This window comes from Ctenopharyngodon idella, chromosome 7, assembly GCF_019924925.1.
Source record: "Ctenopharyngodon idella isolate HZGC_01 chromosome 7, HZGC01, whole genome shotgun sequence".
NCBI classification, from domain to species: domain Eukaryota; kingdom Metazoa; phylum Chordata; class Actinopteri; order Cypriniformes; family Xenocyprididae; genus Ctenopharyngodon; species Ctenopharyngodon idella.
This window is the reverse complement of record NC_067226.1, coordinates 46643730-46668914: the sequence shown is the minus strand read 5'-3', so window position 1 is coordinate 46668914 and position 25185 is coordinate 46643730. Positions and strand designations below refer to the sequence as shown.

The 25185-nt window shown below is 35.4% G+C and overlaps 2 protein-coding genes and 1 long non-coding RNA gene across 8 annotated transcripts in view; 2 read left to right on the top strand and 1 right to left on the bottom strand.

Annotated features, from left to right (window-relative positions):
* The window catches only part of drd4b (dopamine receptor D4b), a 13433-nt gene extending 2895 nt beyond the window's left edge, over positions 1 to 10538 (top strand). Inside the window, exons 3-4 of the mRNA XM_051901482.1 lie at positions 2614 to 3209; positions 9597 to 10538. Of these exons, the coding sequence (XP_051757442.1) occupies positions 2614 to 3209; positions 9597 to 9799 (799 nt within the window). The 3' untranslated portion in view covers positions 9800 to 10538. The remainder of the gene's footprint in view (positions 1 to 2613; positions 3210 to 9596) is intronic.
* A 4004-nt stretch (positions 10539 to 14542) lies between these two features.
* On the top strand, positions 14543 to 18414 carry LOC127516677 (uncharacterized). Of its 2 annotated transcripts, XR_007931047.1 has the most exons (3): positions 14543 to 14876; positions 14968 to 15043; positions 15372 to 18414. It is a non-coding gene; the product is annotated as an uncharacterized LOC127516677 (long non-coding RNA). The 2 variants fall into 2 exon arrangements; XR_007931046.1 differs by having other exon boundaries at positions 14543 to 15043.
* An 80-nt stretch (positions 18415 to 18494) lies between these two features.
* Positions 18495 to 24580, bottom strand: sirt3 (sirtuin 3). Of its 5 annotated transcripts, none has more exons than XM_051901483.1 (8): positions 24359 to 24580; positions 23992 to 24088; positions 23728 to 23898; positions 23424 to 23656; positions 23243 to 23343; positions 21137 to 21298; positions 19122 to 19334; positions 18495 to 18789 (listed from the first exon to the last, which is right to left on the bottom strand). In XM_051901483.1, exons 1-8 carry the CDS (start codon positions 24447 to 24449, stop codon positions 18769 to 18771), a joined length of 1089 nt encoding a protein of 362 aa, XP_051757443.1. In that variant the 5' UTR covers positions 24450 to 24580; the 3' UTR covers positions 18495 to 18768. The 5 variants fall into 5 exon arrangements, with proteins under 5 accessions (XP_051757443.1, XP_051757447.1, XP_051757445.1 ...); XM_051901487.1 differs by having other exon boundaries at positions 24475 to 24578; XM_051901485.1 differs by having other exon boundaries at positions 23992 to 24114; positions 24359 to 24550.
* Between the last annotated feature and the right edge of the window lie 605 nt (positions 24581 to 25185).

The window sequence follows — 25185 nt, the reverse complement described above, 5'->3', positions numbered from 1 at the left end:
TTGTTGGGCCATTAAAGCTTTTAGTAACATTAATAAATTGTTACCAGCTTGATTTAAAGGACACTTTTGTTTACTTAACTTCAGTCTAAAAAGTAATTCAGTGGACTAAATGCATGGTTGCAAGTTAACAATTCTAATTTATTTATGTAATTAAACCTTTTAAGTTGCAAAAAATATTTTGTGGTGTTCAGTTGACAATAATGTGCTACATTAACTTAATATTGTGTGCAATTTAATTGTTTTTTTAAAAAAAATAAGTTGTAGTAACTTGATGAAATTGTCTTGATAACTTTGGAAAGTGGATTTCTAGTTCCCAGCTTGCTTTACCTAGGACTGGATGAGGAGAATAAATGTTGAAATTATGTTATTTTATTTGTTTGTCAGTGAAGGGAAAGACCTTTTAGTGTTGTTTGACATTAAGGCTGTGTTCACACTTGTATTTCGGTTCTCTTGGTTTTTTTGGTCCTGGTTCACTTGGCATGTTTGGTTCGATTAAAACGAACCCTGGTGCGATTGCTCTGTTAGTGCGGTTCATCTGATCATGTGTGAACGCTGCCATCCGAACCCTGGTGCGCACCAAACAAGCGGACCGAGACCGCTGAAAAGATGGGTCTCGGTCCGCTTCCAAACGAACTCTGGTGCGGTTCGAATGATATATGAACGCAACACGGACCAAAGACATGTAAACAAACCAAAAACAGGAAGATGAGACCCTAAAAATGACAGAATCCTCATGCATATGGTTTTTTTTTCTTGTCATAGTCGCAAGTTTGCCCATCACAGGCATCAGACGTGCGTCTCCACGCAGCAGATCGTTTGTGTGTGTGACGGATGGATTCCCGCTGCTGTTTTGACTCCTTTACACATTTTATAAGCTGTAACTGTAATGGGCAACATCGCGACTGTGATGAGAAGAACCAGTTACGCTGGAACTTTCTGTCTTTGTGACATCACGTCCTGTTTTTGGTTCATTTAGATGTCTTTGGTCTGTGTTGCGTTCATATTTCAGTCAAACTGCACCAGAGTTTGTTTAGAAGTGGACGGAGACCCATCTTTTCAGGGGTTTCGGTCCGCTTGTTTGTTGCATACCAGGGTTCAGATGGCAGCGTTCACACTTATTCAAATGAACCGCACTAACAGAGCAAGCACCAGGGTTTGTTTTAATCAAACCAAACCTGCCAAGTGTGAACACACCCTTGAAAGTGTGACTACATGAAAGTAAACACTATAAGCAATGACTGAGCTAATGCTAGTGACAAGTAATATCTCTTAAATGTACATGTTATATAAGTTAGCATGTGCTATGATAGCAGTGGATTTGAACTGAAATAGATATTAATTGGTTCCAGAGCTACAACTCAATTTTTTTGAGTAATCAACATAAAAATTTGTTAATGTTACAAATGATTAAGTTCCTCTAACTCAATGTAGTTTGTTTGAAGTGCATAATTTCATTCGAAGCTGTCTTAACTCAAAAAGATTGATGCAAACTGTTGCATTAATTTTTTCGTTGAGCCAATACATTATTTTTTAACAGTATGTGTCTTAAACGGGACCTATTATGCACAGGTGTGTGTCCACAGTTTGTGTAAACAACCAGCCTATAATGGTAAAAATCCACCTGCTCCTTTTTTTTAATAATCTTCATAAATCATAAACAGTCTCTCCAAATGAGCTGTCCACGACTGATGATGATCTGCCCTATTAGCTTAGCTCCTCCCCTGAGTGAGCTGTACACAGTCCGCCATTTTATCTCTTCGCCACATCATTTAACTGCAGCATTCAAGTAAGAAATGTATTCTTATTAAAGCTTCTAAAGTTATTTAATCAAGAACAGTCAGTGATTTTCTGTTTTTCTTTTGTTGTTTGATTCATATTAACAACATGTACAGCAGGTACTGGATATGTCACTTTAATACACAGATCTAATATACACATGCGATTTCTTTCCCTGCTGTTTACGTTCACAGACATAACCAACTGTGTTTGTGAACTTTGTGTGTTTTTGGCATAACCTTGTGTGTATTTGACAGTTTAAGTGCAATAAAGAGTTGATACTCACAGGATTCGCCATCTGACAGACAACTTTCTGTGCGTGTGCTTCAGATGTGTGCGCTCAGAAAACCATATATCAGAAGTTTAAACTGTTTAAACACATGCAAATAATTACCTTTCATGATGACGAAGAACTGCAATGTCACGTGAGCGAGCTTCTGGGATGATAATCAAAACTAAACAGATGTTTTGTTAGTTTTTGGCAGAGTATCCGAGGCACGAGTTGTACAGGCTCCGCCCTCTTCTGGAAAGCGGGGGTGGGGAGCAGCAGCTCATTTGCATTTAAAGATACATGCACTGTTTTTCCTTCCACTCAAAAATGGGCATTTACAACATGGTATAATAAATGATCTGTGAGCTGAAACTTCACAGACACATTCTGTGGACACCAGAGACTTAATATTACATCTTGTTAAAAGAGGCATAATAAGTCCCCTTTAAAGCAAAACCAGTTGAGAACCACTGTCTACAACGTTTGCTTTGTTGTGATCATGGCACTTATAAGTCTTTATTTCTCTGTATCCAGATGGTAAAGTTGAATATGCATCCTGTTAACAGGTTCATAGCAGTGTCCATACCACTTAACTACAACAGAAAGCATGTCGACTATCGGCAAATGATCTTACTCTCTGCCACGTGGCTGTTGGCGCTGGCTGTGGCTTCTCCTGTCATCTTCGGAATAAACAATGTTCCTCAAAGAGACCCCAGAGAATGCAAACTGGAAGACAACAATTACGTGGTATATTCATCCGTCTGCTCCTTTTTCATCCCGTGCCCCATCATGCTCCTACTGTACTTCGGGATGTTCCATGGCTTGCGCAAGTGGGAAGAAGCACGCAAAGCCAAACTGAGGAACAGTATTCAGGCTTGTCGCAGTTTACAGCATGCTGCGGTGGCTGCCGCCTTCCCGCCACTGGGGGCGCTGCCTGCATCTCTGCCCCGGGTCATTGAGAGGGACTTGGCCCAGTCCGGTCTTGAGGAGCTTGATGACTTCACACGGCCCGTCTGCCCCTTCCCACCGGAGTATAAAAACAGCCCCATTCAAACCGTGGCCTACACTGACATTCAATACGGCCAGCCAACTCAGAGAAAGAAGAGGGCTAAGATCAATGGAAGGGAGAGAAAGGCCATGAGGGTTTTACCTGTTGTTGTGGGTAAGTGTTGAAATAACTAGAGTTGGTGAATATTTGTCTTGTTGGAGTTGAAAGTACTTAATATATAATTCATGTGATGTGAGCAGAATGAAAGAAGACTTCAAAATACAATTTAATAAATGCTCCTGAGCTTTTATCAAAAAAAAAGGGCCTAATTAGTATGTGAATGTAGTTATAAACTTCTAAACTTTGCATGAAATTGCCACAGAATTGAATTTCCCTGGACTGCACAGATAAAATTAACTACAGGCAAATCCCTCTATCCAATTATGATGTCATGGTTCACCTGGTGCCTTAACCTAATTTCTGAGCCACCATTCACTAACACAGAGACGTACAGCAATGACTAGAATTGTTTCACAAATCTTTTATTTTTATTATTGTTGTTGTTGCATTAGTGTCTGCCCACTTTTTCAGCGGCGCTGGTTCCAGAAGTTTTTTTTTTCCATTCATTTTCTCTCATATAGGATTTTAAAAGTCTTCATTAAACGTTATAAGCCATAAACCAAGCCAACCAGCCACGAGGTGAATCACAACATTAAAAATTTTGATCCGAAGCAAAAAAGTATTTGGACAAAAAGACAAGACTGTGTACTTAGAGAAAGAACTACAATCCCATGAAGCATTGCGAACAGCATAATCAAATTAAAAATGATGGAGAAATATAAAGATACTAATTTAAACACACACACACACATACACACACACACATATATATATATATTTATATACCCTAGTAAAAAAGTAATATATTTAAAATACATTAATGTCATACTAAATACACTTCAAATCATATTTACTGACATATAGACTTACTGATAAAAAATATATAATTAAACTTTATTTGGAGTACTACTTGTACACAATCCACATTTCTTAATATTAGGCCTAAAATGTGTTTTAATGTCAATATTGATGATATTTGAATAATATCGGTCTTTCAATGCAAGATATTTAAAGTGTGCCTAAAGAATACTTGTAATAGTTTCACTTTAGCACAATCAAATATACTTCAGTATATGTTTAGTTGGACCTCAGCACTACTTTTGCACAATTAAAGCGCAATAAAGACAAAATTAGTTGTTCCAATTTAGCAGACTTTAAGTATACCAGTTTAGTATACTAAAAGTACAATTGCAGGGGATTTTTATTAAGTACATAATATGTAAATATATTTTTAGTATACTTAGCATGAAATAAATGTATTTCAAATACATTTTAGTATATTTATTTTTCACTAGGGTATATACACAAAGTATTTCAAGTTTATTGCAAAATACGCACATATATGAGTCAATATCTGCTAAGGGTAATTAAATTTAACAAATCATGTAAAAATGTATCATCGTTTATTGGAAAATTAAACAACATTTTATCAAACTTTGATGATTGCCTTAATCTTTTAAACAACTGAGAAGATACATTTGATAAAAACTACCTGTCAAGTTCCCGAATCTTACATCAGCATATGAGAGTCAAATTGAACGACAGAGACAGGGACACTCATTTAACAGTTCATCTATTCACAAAACAATGGGGGGAAAAAAGATCAGTCAAGAATAGAAAATTATTGAAAATATGCAAATCAGGAATGTCAGAATCAGAAGTTTGTGCATGAAAAAATATACGTCAAAATATAACGTACAACATGAATGGATGAATGGATGTCCACTAACCCGGCAAATTTTTTCAATTGTACTGCCGTTTATTTTCTTTAGCATGCAGTGTGAAGTATTTCCCTGATCATTACGATTCAATTCCCTAATAATTATTTATTTCTTAGCTGGCGAGTATTCAGTGAAGTGATTGATGCCCATGAGTGTGTTATGTCAATGTTTTTACTTCTAATATTCCAGCCGACAGCCAGCTTCAGCTTCAGACGTGATAACGTGCGTGAGGTGTGAACTATGTTTGATTTTTGGGTAATTATAAAATGTGCTGGAGATGCTCAAAATGCATTCATTATACTTATTTTACTTATTTTTATTTCGTGACTTAAATAAATTACATGTTACTCAGAGACATGTTTGACTTGTCAAAAATGTTACATTCAGCTGTCACAAATTTGTTGACTTTTGAAAATTTTGAAAGTTCTTTTTTTTTTCCGTGTGGTTTTGATGCACAAAGTTGCTTTTATTGTCTCTTATAACTAAAATCTTTTATTTAATCCCATGAAATCCTGTTGTAAGTAATAGTAAAAATCACTTTTTAAATCTGTGGGCGGAGCTAAAGAGATTTTGTTTTTGGCAACTCTCTGATTGGTGGAATGTTCTGGACAGCATCATGGGTAATGTAGTTTTTTCACCGCAAATTCTACTTTTAAACAATTATTTTAAGAATAAGTTGAAATAATGTAGGCTGGTGGCTTTAACAGAAGCAAATACCACCGATTAACAACCTCGTAGCTCACAGTAAGGCTGTCTATTTAAAGATTTATGAGTTATTGTTAAAAATTGTTGAAAAATAATATATTTTATTCTATTATATAGCAGACATCCTTGAAATATAATTGTACATTAGTAACATTATCTCATTTTTACTTGCTTAGAAGGCAACTTAAATTGATCGTTTACACAAAAATGAAAATTCTGTCATGATTTATGTTGCTCCAAACCCATATGACTTTCTTTTTCTGTTCTGCAGAACGTATTTTGATGAATGCTAGCCAAGATTGGACCCAGTTTACTTTAAAAAACCCAGACATTTTTCAAACTATCTTCTTTTGTGTTCCACAGAAGAAAATCAAACAAGTTTGGAGTGACAAACGTGAGTAAATAATGATGGAATTTTAATTTTTGGGTGAACTGTCCCTTTAAGTAAAAAGTGGCGCAACTTACCCCACTATTTTCAGGACATCCTGAAATTTGTCATGTTTTGTTAGGTCATTGTATGTGGTCATTGTATTGTATTAGGATGTGGTAACATCTTAATTAACAGTTTCAAGTCAAAAATGTTATTTAGGACTGAATATGACCTGATCTCTGGTTACACCAACAGGTCACAAATGACTCCTTAAAGTAACAAGACATTTTCAGTTTTTACTGTGTACAGTAGAGGAATGTGTACTTTTTCACCTCCTCACCTGTGTGAACATATTTCCTAAAGCTAACAGGGGAAAGGGAGAACTTTTCCAAAGATGTAAACATTTCTCGCATCACAGAAACATCTTATTAAAGTTATGCAGATGATCTGAAAATTATTCTAACTCCATTACTGGGTATTTATAGAAATACCATTACTATACTTGAATAATTCAGCAGAGCAGAGGCCACTGGAGCAGCACATTAATATCTATAATATACATGAGGTTGATTTATAAGTGTGGCTTTGCCTCTCACGTTCCTCATAACATTTGATTTGACATAGTTTGGTCGCTTTCACAAGAGATTCTTATGTCAGAATTGCGTAATGCAGAATTAATGAGCGTGATTTTGCAGGTTTCTGGGTTATCCTAAGCTTTCCAGAGCTCTTAAAGTCATTCTTGAGTATTTTGAGCCTCGGCTGCTCATTTTTCTTGCTTTATGAGTACAGAAGCAGGACTCAGAGCGCAACCTTCTGCCTGTTAACAGATCATCGTCTAACACAGAAAATCATTTTGAGCTCCTTCAAGCTTGTAAAAACAAACAAAAACACCATTTACAGTAATGGACTAAGCATTTCAGTGGGTTTTAAAGCAGAAATGTGCTTATTAAAAGCACTTATAATAAATTGTCTGTACAATTTTTAGGGAGTTTTATGTAAAGTCTATGTAAACAGTTGTTATTTTGTGGTCATTACAGGGCTTCTGGACAGAGGGTCGTGACAGAAACTTAAATGTAATTAAAACTTATCACATTCATTTTATGTAAAGTGTGTATTTTAATATTTATTCCATTGCAATCTCTTAGCCCATAAACTTGATTTAATGTAAGTGTAATTTTTTGCTGAGGAACTGGAATTCTTATAATGAAAAATTAGCAAAGCAACACTTTATTTAGGGTGTCCGTTTTACAGTGTAATTCTACATTTGAGTACTGAGTAATAATAATGTACTACATGTACTTACTGTAGGGTTATGGTATAGTTTAAGGTTAGTTGTAGTTATGCAACTTATAGTAATTACTACACTGAAAAATAATTGGTGTAGGGTTTACTTTAAAACCATTTTTTACTCAATTTTCACAAATAATTACAAAGAAATGGCTACACTGTAAAAAATATTTTCATGATTTATTATCACAACATTTTTTCATTTGTCAAATCAACTTAAATTATTAATGTGGTTCAGATAACATAATATTTTGAGTTTCTGTTGATTGAACCAGTTGCCTTCATTGTATTAACTCAAATTTTTAATTTCAATGAACTCCAAATTTTAAGGTAACCCGTCAACTTACTTGTATTTCCATGTAAAATGACAGTATTTTCATGTAAAATGTACTTCAATAATCTTTATTTTATTTACAACTTAGAAAAATATATTTTTTTTATCATGTGTAGTAACTACAAGTAACGTGTAACAAGCATATTGTAAAATAAAGTGTTACCACATTAAACATTTTTTATACTTTTATGTAACTGTACATAACGGTTTATCAGAAAATGCACCAAATGTCTTGTGCCTTAATTCGACTGATGACAAATATGTGATGCAGTTTTATTTTATTAATATTATGAATTAGCTTTTATTTTTGTATTTTTAGTTTAATTTTTAATCGTGCTGTCAAATCGATTAATCGTGATGAATCACATCTAACACACACACACATATATTTACAAACTTTTGTGTTAGATGCGATTAATCGATTTGACAGCACAAATTTTTAGTAATTTTGTTATGTGCTTTTGTCATTTTATTAGTTTTTTTTTAAGGTTTAATTTATTTTTATTTCCATTTTTATTTTTTTACTTCGACTTAAACTTGTTAAGGCAGCATTTCTAATTTATTTAGTTCAGTTTAACCCATTGCTAGCGGGACGCTTGGTGCTCTTTTTTATAGTGCATTTTCCATATCACATATTTTATAAATAATAAATAAATCAGGTATCGTTCGAGAGCTTAAAACCATTGTGAAATTGGATATTGCGTTACAATCGAAACAGTACTTTAAATCCTTTTAGCGGGCTCCTCCCACTAGTGGGCAGTGTCATGTTTCAAATTACATAATGTACTGCACTATTTTATAATACTACTCTTGACAAAATGCGTATCATCAGAAAGGTCTGAGAGTCAAGGTTCCATATTTGCTGATTGTTTAGTGATAGAAGTGATATTGTGACAGAAATGTATTAATTTGTGACAGAAAATGCATCAAAAGAATGTGTGTGCGTCACGCGGTGGTTATTTTTGGTATAGCACCTAAACAAAATCTAACACTGTGTCCTAACCAGACGCGACGCGACGCCGCGATATGCGATAAAAGGTATCTTTTCCATGTTAAGTTTTTGTCCTAACCAGCCGTGACAATTCTATTTTAGAAACAGTTTCTATTTCTCCGCGATGTCACAGCTGGAACAGCAACACAAAGTATGGCAATGATAATATCAGGTACTGTTTATGTGCTTTATTTAATGTTAAAAGCATCTAATGTGAGTTTGAATATCATTCTGTGTTCCCAGCTTTTTAGCTGTAATGAAAACAACACTGGCTAATTCACCTCAGATCTTGAAAATAAATAAATGGCCACAAGAACGTTCAAACTGTCAACTCAATGCGAACAAACAAGTGTATTCTATGACAAAGATTGGTTCAGTCACTCTGTATGTACTTTAAACAATGTTTAAATTGTGTAATATTTATGAATTTTACTATGTTTACATTTCATTGTGTCTGCTGTGCTCTTGCTGAGAGAGCCCGCCCACACTCTCTTCTGATTGGCTGTGGTTTTTGATTGATGTTATCGCTTCTCATTGTCACGTCACATCTGGTGTGGACAGTCAAATTGCTCGTCGCTGGAATCTTATCGCGTCTGGTTAGGACACGGTGTAAGAGTAACTTCAATTTTTGTGATATCAACTTCAAATTTGGAACACAACTTGGTTAGACATGTGACTAATTTTATAGAAATTTTAGTCTAAAATATTTTATAAAATATATATTGTGTATAAAATAATGTTTAGTACAGTGCATTTGCTTTATAGTAAATTTAAACTTCTATAACATTTTTAAACTTGCATTTTTTTAAATTATTTCACTTTAGCATTAATCTACTGAGTGTCTTCTTTCAAAAGCATTCATGAATTACAACCATTTAAGTTTGGATAGTGCATGCTCAAAAAGGGGGGTGACGGTTAACAGGTTTTAATAGATTCTATTTCAGTTTGACTTCAACGAACAGAAATTTTTTTAATAGTTGCAGTTTTTAGTTAACGATAATAACCCTGATGTGATGTGTGATTAAACCTGCAGGTGTCTTCCTCTTCTGCTGGACGCCTTTCTTTGTAGTTCACACGACCCGAGCCCTGTGTGAATCCTGTCACATCCCTCCAGAGCTGATGAGCACAGTGACATGGCTGGGGTACGTCAACAGTGCTCTGAATCCAATTATCTACACCGTCTTCAACACTGAATTCAGGAAGTTCTTCCGAGGATTTCTACCCCACTGCTGCTGACATCCACCAAGCGCTCCATAAGACATGATAATGCCATAATTTATGCTAAAGACATTTGCATTTGTAAACTGAACTGTTTTATTTGATTGTTTTGCCAGTACTTTATTTGTTTGTGCCTACCATGTACTATATCCATATTATATATATATAGTGGACTTATTTTCAGTACAACAAACATTCTCAGTGGTGCCTGGAACATTTGTGCATCATATTAAAATGTGCCATGCTCTGTTAAAATATGCCTCAGTCGAATTAAAGCTGATACAAAATATATAATGCATTGCATATTTTAGATCTATGTGCTGTTATTGCCCACAGGAAGATTTTTAATTAAAAGACCAAGTGTACAAATGTTGTAATGCAGAAGCAGCACGTGGCATTGCATATTTTGATATATTTGATTTTGGTAAAGTCTTTCAAATATGCTATAGATACTGTACAGCTTTAAGTTTGGATTTCATTCAATTACTATAAACCGAAATGTGTGATAAAACCGCTAGACTGAGGTTTGAAACGGGTTAAATCTTCTCTGTGAAGGTTCCAAAACATCATGAGAAAATGTCTAATGAAGTTCCTTAAAAAGCCCCAGGGATTTTACCATACTTGGTTACTAGCCTTATTCTTTGAGCACATCATCTGTGCGCAGTAAAAAAAAGGATCAGACACCTGGGCAGAATTCCCACTTGTCTCTTTTCCCCCCTCGCTTATTGAATTATAAATAAAATGTCTGCATGATCAAGTGCAGTTTCTTATGTATGCCTGACACTGGCATTTCTTAGAGAATTAAGAATCACCAAGATCATTCCTTTCTAACTATTCCAACTATCATTCCCACTATCATTCCAACTATCCAACCCTTGATGACCTGTATCTTGCAAAAATTTTACTTTTATTTAGTAAATGGACATGTATAGATAATATAATAGGTAGACAGAAAACTTGAGAGCTCAATCAGAACAAGATGGAGCTCTCCTTTCCAACCAAAACCAGCTGATGGTCACCCTGCACTTTTAAAAATAAAGGTTCCAAAAAGGATCTTAAAGCATGATGCCACATGAGAACCTTTCTAAGTTTCTTAACTTGCTGTAATGCTATTGTAGAGGGTTTTTTAAGGTCCTGACACACCAAGCCGACTGTGTTGCCGCCTCGCGGCAGCTGTGTCTGGGCTAAAAAGCTGCGCTTGAACACTGTTAAGACTACAGGCGTCTGCGTGTAAGGGAATAACTGTCTATATAAGCAGATATCAATAGTCTATTTGTCATTCAAAAATGGAAACCGAAACTGGGACTGCAGATATGCAAACAAAGCAGTGCTTGCTAATCATTTGCAATATAAACTAGAAAATGTAAAGTTCGTTGGGACAAACTTTTATGTTGGCTTGACAAAGCCTTGTCTGAAAGTTTGAGAGTTTTATAAGCTTGTTTTATCATGTTGGTAGCATGTCTTGGTCTGCATCTAGCATTATTTTACATTTTGGTAACATGTTTGTAGCATGTTTTAATACATTGCTAGCATGAATTAACATGAATTAGCATGTCGCTAACATGTTTCAGGTAGTGTCTTAGCATGAATTAGCATGTTAGCGTGAATTAACACATTGCTAGGATGTTTTTTAACACATTGCTAGTATGAATCGGCATGTTTTTTTAACATGTTTTAACACTTTTTTTGCATGAATTAGCATTTTTAACACATTGCTAACATGAATTAGCATATTGCTAGCATGTTTAAACATTGCTAGCATGAATTAGCATGTTTTAAGATGTTGCTAGCATGTTTTATCACATTGTGATCACAAATTAACATGTTGCTAACATGTTTTAGCACATTGCTAGCATGAATTAGCACGTTATTAGCACGTTTAAGCTAGTTGCTAGGCTTTGCTAGTGATAGATACTTGGTGGATGAAGCTTAAATACTCTGTTAGAGTTATTGTATAAAAGTTTTGACCCCCTCAATGAAAGTCTATGGGACTTTTTATAGTTTTGATAACTAAGTCCGATCGTCGGCTTGGTGTGTCACAGCACTTAGAAAACCATCTGTGTACTTGTGCTTCAAAGAACCCAGGAGGATGATGACAAATCGAACCAATAGATGTTATGTGAAAAACTTGTTTCATCTCCAAAGAATTATATAGACAGGTCAAGATAAAGTTGTGTGTTTGTGTCTGTGATAATGATGTTTTGGGCCACATTATGATGATTGTCAGGCTATTGCTTCATTCTCAGTGTCATCTGGAAAATAAGGCCATTCTTCAACAACTAAGATGTTAAGTTCACACCAAGAACAATAACTATAAAGATAACTATAACGATAACTATATTAGCATCCACACCAATGAATGATAACGGTCTTTTTATTCTAAGCTCGCGTGCTGCGGTTTCAAAGTGTGTACAACATGTTTTTGCTGTTCTTGTTGCACTTGCACGGCTTTAACCAGCAGATGTCCTCAGCATGCTATGTTTCGAGTGAATTTTAGACAGTGTAATTGATCTAATCTAAACAACATCTAGGGCCCTATCATACTCCAGCGCAATTACAATTGCAAGTGTTTTTTGCTAGTTTCAGCAGTTATCATTTTCACGTCCTGCGCCCACGTTTTTTAAACAGCAAATGCACTCGTGCCCATCTGTTCGCCCATGAGCGTGCTGGTCTGAAAACTAGGTGTGTTCAGATGCATTGTTGGCGTGTTGCTATTTCGAGGCAACTGAAAACGACTGTGTCATTGACCAACAAAAACCTGCTCTAAAGTCAATGACGCAGCATTTTTTTGTTATTTAAAGGGCGGGTTAGTAATATGCGCCTATAGGCGGGTGCACGATATGCGTACACTCTTCTTCTTTACAGTATCCTTAAAAAGGGGGTTTGACTTGTCAAACAGTGGTGGATTTTCCGGACCTCTGTGATTAACTTCTCCGCAATGTCGTCTGCCATTTTAAATGCACAAGCCCTTAAACTAGAATGGATCCTGATTGGCTGTCAGTGTTTTTTTCGGTCAACAGCTAGAAAAAAAATGTTCTGAAAGTGATCCCAATGATATCGTTCCTCTGTATCGTTATGGTGTGGACTCTGCTATTCTTTTATATATAGAACGATTTTTAGAACTAGATCGTTATAGATATCGTCATCGTCCTTGGTGTGAACGCGCCTTTAACTGGCCTATTGTATGTCTCGATTGGTGCGAACAAAATACTGCTTGACTTCTGTTTAACCTCTAGAGATTCTGTCATGTCCCCATATTTTGCTCTGGTCTCTTCAATGGCCGCCTGTACCATCATGTCAGATGATGTGCTTTTTGAAACATGGATTTTTTTTTTTCTTGCATTAGACATCTTGTATTGTCGGATAATTGAGGGCATTGTTTTGCTTCAGACCTTGTATAGTACCGAGCAACAGGCTAGCCAGCAGGCCAAACTGAATTAGACAGTGTTTGTCACTTACTTGGCATGCTCAGACACTGACACAATGAACCGAGCCGTTCACCTTCTCAACAGACAAAACAGCAAAACAATGAGTCCTCGGCTTCTGAAAAAGTCATTATCAGCCTGCAACTATTTTCCTCATTGTGTGTCAATTTATGGTTGTGTATGAATGCGACAAGCACGGAGCTTTTCTTTTTCTTTCAATCGAAAAATGTCAAAACTGTCATTCAAGGCGTTGCATGTCAAACCAAGCCAGACAGTGCTTGCTATTTTTCAGTGCAGAAATGACATATCTATATGTACGCAGGGCCAGTAACTTCAGGTGTGGTATTAAGATAAAGTAAATCAACATCCAGAATGGTTACAATACTGGAAAATGTACAGGGCTAAATGTTTAGAAAAGTATGCGAGTACACTGAACAGTATTTGGACACTTAAATAACACTTAAATGTATGAATGAGAATACATTAGATAAGACAACATATCAAACCAAGTGTGTCTTTAATCCAGTGATGATAGAGCCATTTTTTAATTTACCAACTGGCATCAAGGTGGTTTTTGACATTTGAAATGTTTTTGAGACTATCGCCCCCTATACCCTTAAATAGGGCACTATTTAAGGGGACAGCCATTTGTAGTGGTGTTCGAAACCATAGTGGACATTATCGAGCGCACTCATTCAATCCCATTGACTACCATAGTATTTTTTTTCCTACTCTGGTAGTCAATGAGGGGGGCGAGATCTGCTTAGTTACAAACATTCTTCCAAATATCTTTCTTTGTGTACAGCAGAACAAAGAAATGTATACAGGTTTGGAACATCTTGAGGGGGAGTAAATGATGACAACATTTTAATTTTTGGGTGAACTATCCCTTTAAACAGCAAGCACAAACTAAACTAAGCAAAAGCAGCAGCCCTTCTGGCTCACTCGTTTTCATTCACTCCTTCAAGTGGACTATATTATTAGTGAATTAATATAGGGAATAGTGAATGAGGGTATAGGGGGCGATTTCCAACACATCTTAGTAATCCTGAAGACCTTAATTAGCTTGTTCAGGTGTGTTTGATCAGGGTTAGATCTAAACTTTGCAGAAAAGTGGATCTCAAGGGCAGGAGTTTCTCAGCCCTGCGCTATACCCACATTCACTATTATCCATTAATATTGTCCACTTGACGGAGTGAATGAAATCAAGTGAGCAAATGTGGACATTAAGTGTGCTGAAAAGGCTACGGACACCATCATCAGGATGGGAATTCTTTCAGTGCAACCCTGAAAGTTCATGGGATTTCTCTAGTGGCATCAGCTGTACACATGTTATTGCAGTGCATTGTGGGATTGAATGAGTGTGCCCGATAATGTTCACTATTGTTGTGGACACAACTACAAATCAGGGTGTCACAGAATGGCTGTATAAATGAAGCACAAAACGAAGGATAATTCCAGGAAATCTTTTAATCCAAACACTCAAGGAACAGGCATAGAAACTCGGAAAACAACCATCCAACATAGATGAGACAGGACAAAGAGCTGAGCCAAACAGGGAGTATATAAACAAGACCAAACGAGGAACTCATTGAGCTAATTAACGAGCAACAGGTGAATGAGATGAAACAATGGGAAAGCTGGGTCAACTGAAGATGAGCAAACGGAAGGTGAACACAAAGACAAAACAGAACAAATTCATATATTTTTTATACAGCTCTTTGCAATACTCAATACTGATTCTTCAATTGCATCATCTAGCGGTCTGTTATTACACAACAACAAATGCTACAACTGATAACAGGCCACTCAAGCAGGTACTGCAAGTCATCTTGAGGTAATAAAATGCCAAATTAATATTTTGTGTTCAGTTATTTTCTTATGTGGCAAGTAGCTGCATAATAAGCAGGATTATTTGGCAGTGGGGTCTTGTATCACCCTGAAGAGGTTTCTTTTGCATAACATAGGAGTTTTTCAGTGGAAATTTTCATCAAGCTCGGTTCCCGTCACTTGTGGGGTGCCCCAGGGCTCTATTCTGGGTCCAATCTTATTTTCTCTGTATTTACTCCCTCTTTATTTTATTTTTGAGTCCCATAAAGTTTCATATCATATTTATGCCGATGATACTCTAAAATCAGGTACTGATTCTGTTTCCTCTTTGCTAGCTTGTTTAGAGGACATCAAGGCTTGGATGGAGAATAAATTCCTGAAACTAAATCAGAAAAGACTGGAGTTATGTTGTTTGGCCCTTCGCACCTTTTAAATAATTTAAGACCTACCCTGGGCCCCCTTCAAGAAAAACATTCATGATAAAGTTAAAAATCTGGGAGTTACCCTTGATCCTAAATTAAAATTTGACAAACAAATCAATTCTGTAGTTAGAGCCAGTTTTCTGCAGCTTAGGCGACTTCGCAAGGTTAAAAATGATCTGAGTTTTAGTGATTTGAAGACTGTTATCCATGCATTCATCTCAACCAGTCTGGACTATTGTAACACTCTATACACTGGAATCAATCAGTCCTCGCTCTCGCGCCTACAACAGGTACAGAATGCCGTGGCACATTTTTAACAGGGACAAAAAAGAGGGAAAATAACGCCCATGTTAGAATCACTTCATTGGTTACCTGTTCAACTCAGAGTTGATTTGAAGGTTTTACTATTTGTATTCAAAGCACTTCAGGGTTTTGCCCCTACTTATATTTCAGATCTTCTTCATTCCTACTCTCCCGAGAGAATGCTCAGATCCTCCACCCAGTTGTTATTAATCGTTCCAAAATATTTTTTCCATTAGATCATCCCCTACGCTATCCACATTTAAATCATCTCTCAAAACATTTTTTCCCCCTCAGGTGTATGCTTAATCTGAGAACACCTTTAGTTTAAATTACATTTTATCTGTTTGGTGGTGTTTTATATTAATTCAGTTTTTTTTTTTTTTCTTTTGATATATTTTATTAGTATTTAAATTTTATTGTATGATGTTGTTTCGTTTTGTCTGTTGTGCAGCACTTTGGTCAGCATTCATGTTGTGTTAAGGTGCTATATAAATAAACTTGACCTTGACTTGACCTTAACAATCTTCTGACTACACACTATCCCTTAGCCTTGCCACACCCCCTTTTTATAACTCCAGTCCTGGAACCCCTGCACCATATTGGCATCCAAAATCGTTTTGCAATTCTTCACTGAAGAGTAAGTCTATTGCTCATCAAATTTCTTTTTTGTTAAAAAAACTTTAAAAAACTTTACTGTATGTGTTTAATTTAAAGGTTGTTTGATAAAGGTATTGCATTTAAAGTTATTCCTTCTAAATTACCGAATAGTACTTTTGGCAAATATGATAAAAATGATGTACACTCACTAGAACTTTTTCAAGAAAAAGCCAGGCTTTTTTAAATAGATTTTTGATAGCATCTTTAATAGAATCATTTTTGACAGGAATGAAAACGAGGCTGTGAGTAATGGATTTGTACAACATGCCAATGGTTTAGCTGACAATACATCTCCAAAGAAACTTTCAGTAGACTAAATTCCATAAAAGAGTTTTGAAAATTCCATGATCTAGTACCTTTATACAGTATGTATTATTGTAAAGACTGTAGTCTTTCCTTTGAAAAATTCAATATGGCGTCTGCCCTGACTAGGGTCTATTGTCAGCTACATTATTGTATTCATTATTTTAAAGGGGTCATGAACAGTGTTTGTTTTTGTTTTATGATGTTTCCTGGGGTTCACTTATAATGTTAGTATGATTTTTACATCAAAAATTGTCATAATTTAAAAATACAGGGCATTTTTCCTACGCTGATTTTAGCCCTCTTATTTGAACTCTGTTTTAAGGGGGCGTGTCTGCTGTGAGACTTCAGTGTAAACGCCCACTGCTGTGATTGGCTGACATCTTTCCATTTAAAGTAGCTAAGTACTACTCTTTCAAAAACGTTTAGCAAGTTTTTACTATTACAGCTCTCAAGGTTAACTAATCGTGAAAAGTGTTGATTATAGCATTACATTTAGATCTGTGGCATTATATTTAGATCGTGGCATGAAAGGTTGCAGTGATGAACAGTGTAGCCGATCACAGACATGTTGTTGATCTCGTCATTCCAACTCAATTTCTGCACACTAACGAATGCTTCCATCATAACTGACAGTGCAAACTCGATGTAACTAAGAGATTCGTTGAATAAAACGGGAGTTTTGGTGAGAGTCCAGAACTCAGTCACTGATAAACTCACACTGTTTGATTGACAGCTATAGCGACTGAAAAGGGAGCGTTCTTTGATCACTTTCTTTCTATAATTTAATCACCGTTTAAATAACAGATTATTTTCATCCTACTAAGAGAAACAATGTGAAGTTGAGCGTTTAGTCACTGGTTTGATTTACTGACACACAAAGAACATCTGACTGTACATGAATCATTACATATCAGATCAGGCATTAGAATTAACAGTTACTTACATGTTGTTGCATTACTGTCGAGTCCATATCTTAAACGTCTGTTTGCAAAGCCTGCGCCGAAATGTGATTGATTAACCAAAGAGTCCACAGTGAAATGTACCGAATACAAATAAAGCTCAACTGAGACATTCACATTGTTGAAAATAAATAATCATATTCCAAGCATTAGGATCCTTTGAAAGTTAATGTTATTTTAGTCCTGTATCGCTCTTCTCTCCTCATCATCTCACTAACACACCAGTGGGCGGGGCTAATTTTGCAATGATGAAGTAGGCGTTGATTTCTTCGGTGGAGGCGGAGTTTCGCCTATCTCTAATGATAGGCACATTCCAGGATCAATCTCGCTAGACCTGGTGTCAATAAAAGCTTTTATTGGACTAACAAGGAAGTTTTCAGGAACTTACAAGATAATCTTATAGTACGATGACCTCTTATATATCAAAAGCTCAAGGAAAAGTTGATTTCCCAATTCATGACCCCTTTAAATAGTGCTTGTGAATTCTTACATTGTTGAGCACAGTATGTTCTTAACCCTTAAATGCACATTTCAGGTCTTTATCAACCCGGGATGTCATTCACTACTCTCCTAAAGTTAGATATCAACTTTCTTAGTTTTCCTCAATCAAATCATTATAAACAATATGACAAGAAAAAATAATACAATTTAAAAAGAATGTCTGTTTCCTAATTTTGGTCAATAATGACCCAAGGTATGTAATAGTGTGTGTGTGTGTGTATATATGTATATATATATATATATATATATATATATATATATATACATACATGATAATATACACTTTTTTTTTTTTTGCACAACAATAGACTCAAAGTGCTATTCACCTTTATTCCTCAAGGTGGCAATGTCTGATACACAATGATGAGCCAGATGCTGAATGTCAGATACACATATCATGCAGATTCATGAAACATTCATGCATTTACAGTTTAATTAGTACACCTCATTAACAAAGGAAACTCACTCCCACTTGTGCATGCTCACTACTGAGAAAGAGCTCAATGATTGGCCCGACGGGGGGTAACCAACAATCAATCCCATTCTGGGTCTCCAGATCTCATGTCAAGATGAAATTTGGTTGTTCACTCCTTGTTAATTGAAGCCTATAGAGAAGGACAGAAAAAACTTTAAAGGTCTCAAGTTTTTGGGGCTTTGAAGTGAGAATAAAAATGTATGACTATTTCCTAACAAAAAAAGGAAAGTTAAGCTTCAATCTGTTTTGTCAACTGGACTAGTCTTTAAAATAAAGGTCATGAAGAACATTCTGGCAAATGAGATATATGAAAAATGATAGATGCTGCTGCAAGAGGAGCATAAAAAATGTATTTCTCCATAACTCTTATAGAATACAAAACTTCATGAGTACAGCAGACTAATCTGCATGCATCTACTGTATGATTTATATATGTAAGAACAGAGATTGATTATAACTCACCTCGTCTCCGCCAGCATTCATCAGGGCTTCTAATTCCTGCTTCCAGCCAAGAAGCTCCACCAGCTTTTTTACCCCACTAACTACGTCACCCAGCTCAGCCACGTCATTGTGACGTTGGGACCCCCAGGCGAACGGCCCCACGAGATCTCGATTTATCAGGAGCCGTGACACAGAACCATGCACAGCACCGGCCAGGCTGGCGAACGGCTCCACCTGACAATTCAAATAAACAGGCCTGTGTAAAAGCAGTAACCAGAAGACTCAACAGTGACATCTGCTGGTCATGTGGTTCCATAATACAATGACTATTTCTGAAAATGGTCTGCAGATGGTATACTGCTATATGTGGAACAAATATAGTGAATGTATCTATGCTATGCATTGTGCAAAAAAGGGTTAGAATATATAGATAAGGATACGACCATAAAAAGCGCCGGGAAAACACATCTCGAATGCATTAAACAGCACACGCAGGCCTGTCTGTCAAAGCTTTAAACTATATGCATTTGTTTGAAGTGCTTAATGTAAAGATTTCTCACGTTTAGGACAACTTTTCCCACAGCAGCTCAGTCTGCGTCCTCCGCTTTTTTCCAGAAGCGTTTTGTCCATAGAAATGGGTTAAAGTGACATGATTGGCAGATGTTTTCTGCGCACGGCGCGCAGACACAATTCAACGATGCTCAAATTTGCTGTTGATTATTTTCTTTATCAGTTATTAATGATTTTATCGATTAGTGGTTGCAATACTGTGAACTACCCAAAGACTTCACTACGTAAATGCAGGCAAACCTACGGAAGCCCATTTCTGCCACATAAGGAGAAAAAAAAACATGCTCTCCTAAGACATAATTATGACATAAAGAGTCAAAATTGTGACGTACTAAATCGAAATTATTAGATTAAAAAGTTGAAATTGTGAGATTAAAGAGCTAAAATTACAACTTAAAAAAATGTCGAAATAATGACATAAATCGAAATTATGATATACTAAGTAAATTATGAGATTATGACATACTAGGTCATAATTATGAGATGAAAAGTCGAAATGATGACTTAAAAAGCCATAATTATAAAATGAAAAGTGAAAATTATGACATACTAGGTCATAATTATGAGATGAAAAGTCGAAATTATGATTTAAAAAGCCATAATTATAACATGAAAAGTGAAAATTACGACACACTAAGTCAATTATGAGATGAAAAGTCGAGATGACTTAAAAAGACAAAATTATGACTTATAAAGTAAAAAATATAAGATAAAAAAATTTAAATTATGAAATTAAAATGTTAAAATTATAATTTTGACATATAAAGTCAATTGTGAGATGAAGTCATAATTATGACTTAAAAAGTGACAATTATGACCCAAGACAAAATTATGACTTAAAAAGCCATAATTATAAAATGAAAAGTGAGAATTATGACATACTATGTCAATTATGAGATGAAAAGTCGAAATTATGAATTTAAAGTCAAATTTATGACTTAAGACAAAATTATGACTTAAAAAGTAAAAATTATGAGATTAAAAATGAAAATTACAAGATTAAAAAATTAAAATTATGACTTAAAAAAATCTAAATTATGACATACTAAGTCAATTAGCAAATGAAAAGTCATAATTATGACATAAAAGTCAAAATTATGACCTAAAACAAAATTATGACTTAAAAAGTCAAAATTATGACTTAAAAAATTTGAATTTATGACACACTAAGTCAATTGTGAGATGAAAAGTTATAATTATGAGATTAAAAAAAATTGAAATCATGACTTAAAAATGAAAATTCTGTAAATGACGTAAAAAACTGTAAAAGTCAAAACCGGCATGTAATAATTTTGACTTTTCTTATGTGGCTGAAACGGGCTTCCATGCGAACCAGACACGGCCCACAGACATAAAATATGGTGCGTTTAAATGTAAAATATGGTCTTGGTCTCACACTGCAACTCGTTCAGTGAGCACAGATCTTTACAACAAGCTCATGAACAGACGCAGCAGCTTTTCCTCACCTCTAGAGATGTTCCCATGACAATGAGTAAGTCTGCTATTGGGAAGTCTGCGAGGTAGCTGAAGAACTGCTGAGGAAGCTCCTCACCAAAGAACACAATGTCAGGCTTGATGATTCCTTTACAAGTAGGGCATTTGGGTATTTTTCCTTCCATGATATCATTCTGTTGGGAGACATCCACTCCATGAGCTTCACTCATTCACAACCATACCATATTTAAAAATGCATTATCACATCACAGTGAAATATTTAGGTTGTGCCATAGTTTATAAATCAGTCAATTATGGGTTTATTATAGCTTGACAAAGCCAACATAATAAAATCCTATTTAAACTAATCCAATGCTAAAACATGAGCAATGAGCTAAATCATGCTAGAAACATGGTAGCAATGTGCTAAACCATGCTAGCAACATGTTAAAACATGTCAGCAACATGCAAACATTTTAGCAAGTTGATGGCATATTAACACACTGTTAACGTAACAATGTGTTAAAACATGTTAGCAATGTGTTAAATCATGCTAGAAACATAGTAGCAACATTCTAAAACATTCTATCAATGTGCTGAAACATACTAGCAAAATGGTAAATAATGCTAACAAAATGCTAAAACAGCAATGTGCTAAATCATGCAAACATGTTAAAACATGCTAACAATGTGCTAAATTATGCCAACAAATGCTAGCAATATGCTAATCATGATAAATCATGTTAGTAACATGCTAAAACACGAGCAATGAGCTAAATCAAGATAGAAACATGGTAGCAATTTGCTAAATCATGCTAACAACATGCTAAAACATGTTAGCTACTTATTAACGTTTTAACAAGTCGATGGCATATTTTAACACATTATTAAAGTAACAATGTGTTAAAATGTTATCAACATGATAGAACATTCAATCGATGTGCTGAAACATAGTAACATGCTAAATCATGCTAGCAACATGGTAAAACAGCAATGTGCTAAATCATGCTAGAAACATGCTAACAATGTGCTCAAAAATGCTAACATGTTAAAACATGCTAGCAATGTGTTAATTATGTTAAAACGTGCTAACAATGAGCTAAATCATGCTATAAACATGGTAGCAATGTGGTAAACCATGTTAACAACATATTAAACCTTTTGTCAGCAACATGCTAATATTTTAACAAGTTGATGGCATAATTTAACACATTGTTAACGTAACAACATTAAAATGCTATCAACTTGCTAAAACATGGAAGCAATGTGCTAAATCATGCTAGCAACTTGCTAACGTTTTAACAAGTTGATGGTATATTTTAACACAACGTAACAATGTGTTAAAATGCTATTAACTTGCTAAAACATGTTAGCAATGTGTTAAATCATGTTAGAAATATGGTAACAATGTGTTAAATAATGCTAGCAACATGTTAAAACATTCTATAAATGTGTTGAAGCATACCAACATGCTAAATAATGCTAGCAACATGGTAAAACAGCAATGTGCTAAATCATGCTAAAAACATGCTATCAATGTGCTAAATAATGCTAACATGTTAAAACATGATAGCAATGTGTTAAATCATGTTAGAAATATGGTAACAATGTGTTAAATAATGCTAGCAACATGTTAAAACATTCTATAAATGTGTTGAAACATACCAACATGCTAAATAATGCTAGCAACATGGTAAAACAGCAATGTGCTAAATCATGCTAAAAACATGCTATCAATGTGCTAAATAATGCTAACATGTTAAAACATGATAGCAATGTGTTAAATAATGCTAAAACGTGCTAACAATGTGTTAATCATGCTAAATCATGATAGCAACATGCTAAAACATGAACAATGAGCTAAATCATGATAAAAACATGGTAACAATTTGTTAAATCATGCTAAAACAAGTTGATGGCATTTATTAAAAATACATTTATTAAAAATACATTAAACACAGTAATATTGTGGAGTATTCCAATTTAATATAACTGTTTTCTATGTGTATAGAAATGTACTGTAAAATGTAATTTATTCCTGTGATCAAAGCTGAATTTTCAGCATCATTACTCCAGTCTTCAGTGTCACATGATCCTTCAGAAATCATTCTAATATGCTGATTGGCTGCCATACTTACCCGGAGTTCCTCTCCCTTGTAATCCCTTCGGCAAACTGTGCATGTGGCCGTGGCAAATGTTCCATGCGCCTCCACCAGCATTTTTGGGGGAATGCCAGCCACTGAAATCAATGAAAGGTAAATAACATTTATAAATGATTTACACAGATGCTAGGCATGTACATGTGGATAGTGGACTCACTTCGTTCTAGTCCATCAATATTTTGCGTGTACATCCTGAGAAGCTGCCCCTTATCGTGAAGCAGGCGAATGAAGTAGTGTGTCAGATTGGGTTGGTAATTACCAGGATAAAGTTCTTTGGCTAGATCGAAAAAGGGGTTTGGATTGTGATGGAAGTAATTTATTTCAAATATGGCCTCAGCGTAGGGCAGATTGTACTGTTGAAGGTTGTCATAAAGACCGCTGCCAGGCGATCTGTGGGAGAAATAAGATTAGAGAAAAGTCTCAACCATCTCACAGGTGGATTAGAGGACAACAGTCTTTACCTGAAGTCTGGGATTCCACTGGGTGTGCTGATGCCGGCCCCTGCCATCACCACGATTCTTTTGAACTTGCGTTCTCTGATATTTTCTGCAATGTCCTTCAGGGTCTGCTGGTGAACACTGCCACGGCCTCCAAACAGCCCTCTTGTTCCACCACATCTTATGAATGCAGCTCTATCAGGTCAAAATGTTTCAAAAATTCACTTTCACTGAGAAATTTCTGTAAAACAAGAAGGAAAGGAAAAAAGAAAGAAAAACAATACTCACGGACAATAAACAAATTGTGAAAGAAATACAGCATTCTTCTTTGCATGAGGGAAATGTGACAAAATGTTTTGATGGGCAAGGTTTGTCCTTGATAGATCTGAGGAAAAGCATCATTGTGAGATTCTGGGTAAAAAATAAACAACAGCATTACAGACCAACCACCTAAAATACTGTGTACACTTCAAGCAGCTGTTTTGCTGCTTCTCTGGTAAATTTAACTCGTTTTATTGATGTTTTTACTCGAAGACAAAGACAGAAACAGTCATTAATCACAATATTTTCTATAAGTGTGGACAATACTATAATGACATTGGCATTTGTAACATGATTGTACAGCAGAAACATTTCAATGATAACAAGAAAATACTTTGTGTAGTAGACAGTTCTCTTCTCCATAACAATTTCTCTGTGAAACAGCGTCTGCACAGATTTAGTTGGGAGGTTTTTAAGTACAGCATAATGGACTCTTGGCGAAGCTCGTACTTTGTCAAAAGGCGTACATTATTTCGGCGACTTTGTAGTAGTAAATAAAAACATGCCGGAATGGCCAGCGTCGCAGGGTTGCCAGGTCTGCACAACAAATCCCCCTCCGCCTATGGCAGCAGAGTAGCTCAATTCTGCGGGAAAACCGCGGACTTGGCAACACTGTGCGTCAGACTGGTGACACACTCATTACCGTAACAGATATATCGCGTTTTCCTCAAATATTGTGTCGGTTGAATAACACCTAATGTGTATTCATTGTCATTTATGTATGCACTAAAATAAATTATATCGATAAAAGGCGGTTATCTCATGGTCACTGCAGGCATTTAAATAAGTTGAACGTTTGACTGATTTAGGTCAATATTTAAAGTTCGTAATTACTATAGTACTTACGGTTGGAAGTCGTTCGGCGTCTCTTATGACAATTTTTTATTCTTATTTAATATATATATATATATATATATAAAATAAAATTTCAATAGATGACTGCTCAGTAATTTGTCGAAAATATAAATCAAATGCATTTAATTTTTCATTGTATATGCTATATGTTTGTAGGCTGGTATGTTTTTTCCACATGAAATAATAATAATAATTTCGAACCATACAATATAGTAATTTAATTAATTTGTTGTGGTAATTCTAGTTGCTGTGGTAATATAACAACTATAGTAATATAAACAAATTACTTTACCCAATACTGTACTA

Bases quoted from the DNA above. Each gene is read 5' to 3' on its own strand.
- sirt3 (XM_051901483.1), bottom strand. From the start codon at position 24,449: ATGCTGTACTTAAAAACCTCCCAACTAAATCTGTGCAGACGCTGTTTC. The intron at 19,335-21,136 runs GTGAGGAAAAGC...TTGAATTGTCAG, and splicing joins TCATGGGAACATCTCTAGAG to GTGGAGCCGTTCGCCAGCCT. The intron at 18,790-19,121 runs GTGAGTTATAAT...CCTTCTCTATAG, and splicing joins TGAATGCTGGCGGAGACGAG to GCTTCAATTAACAAGGAGTG.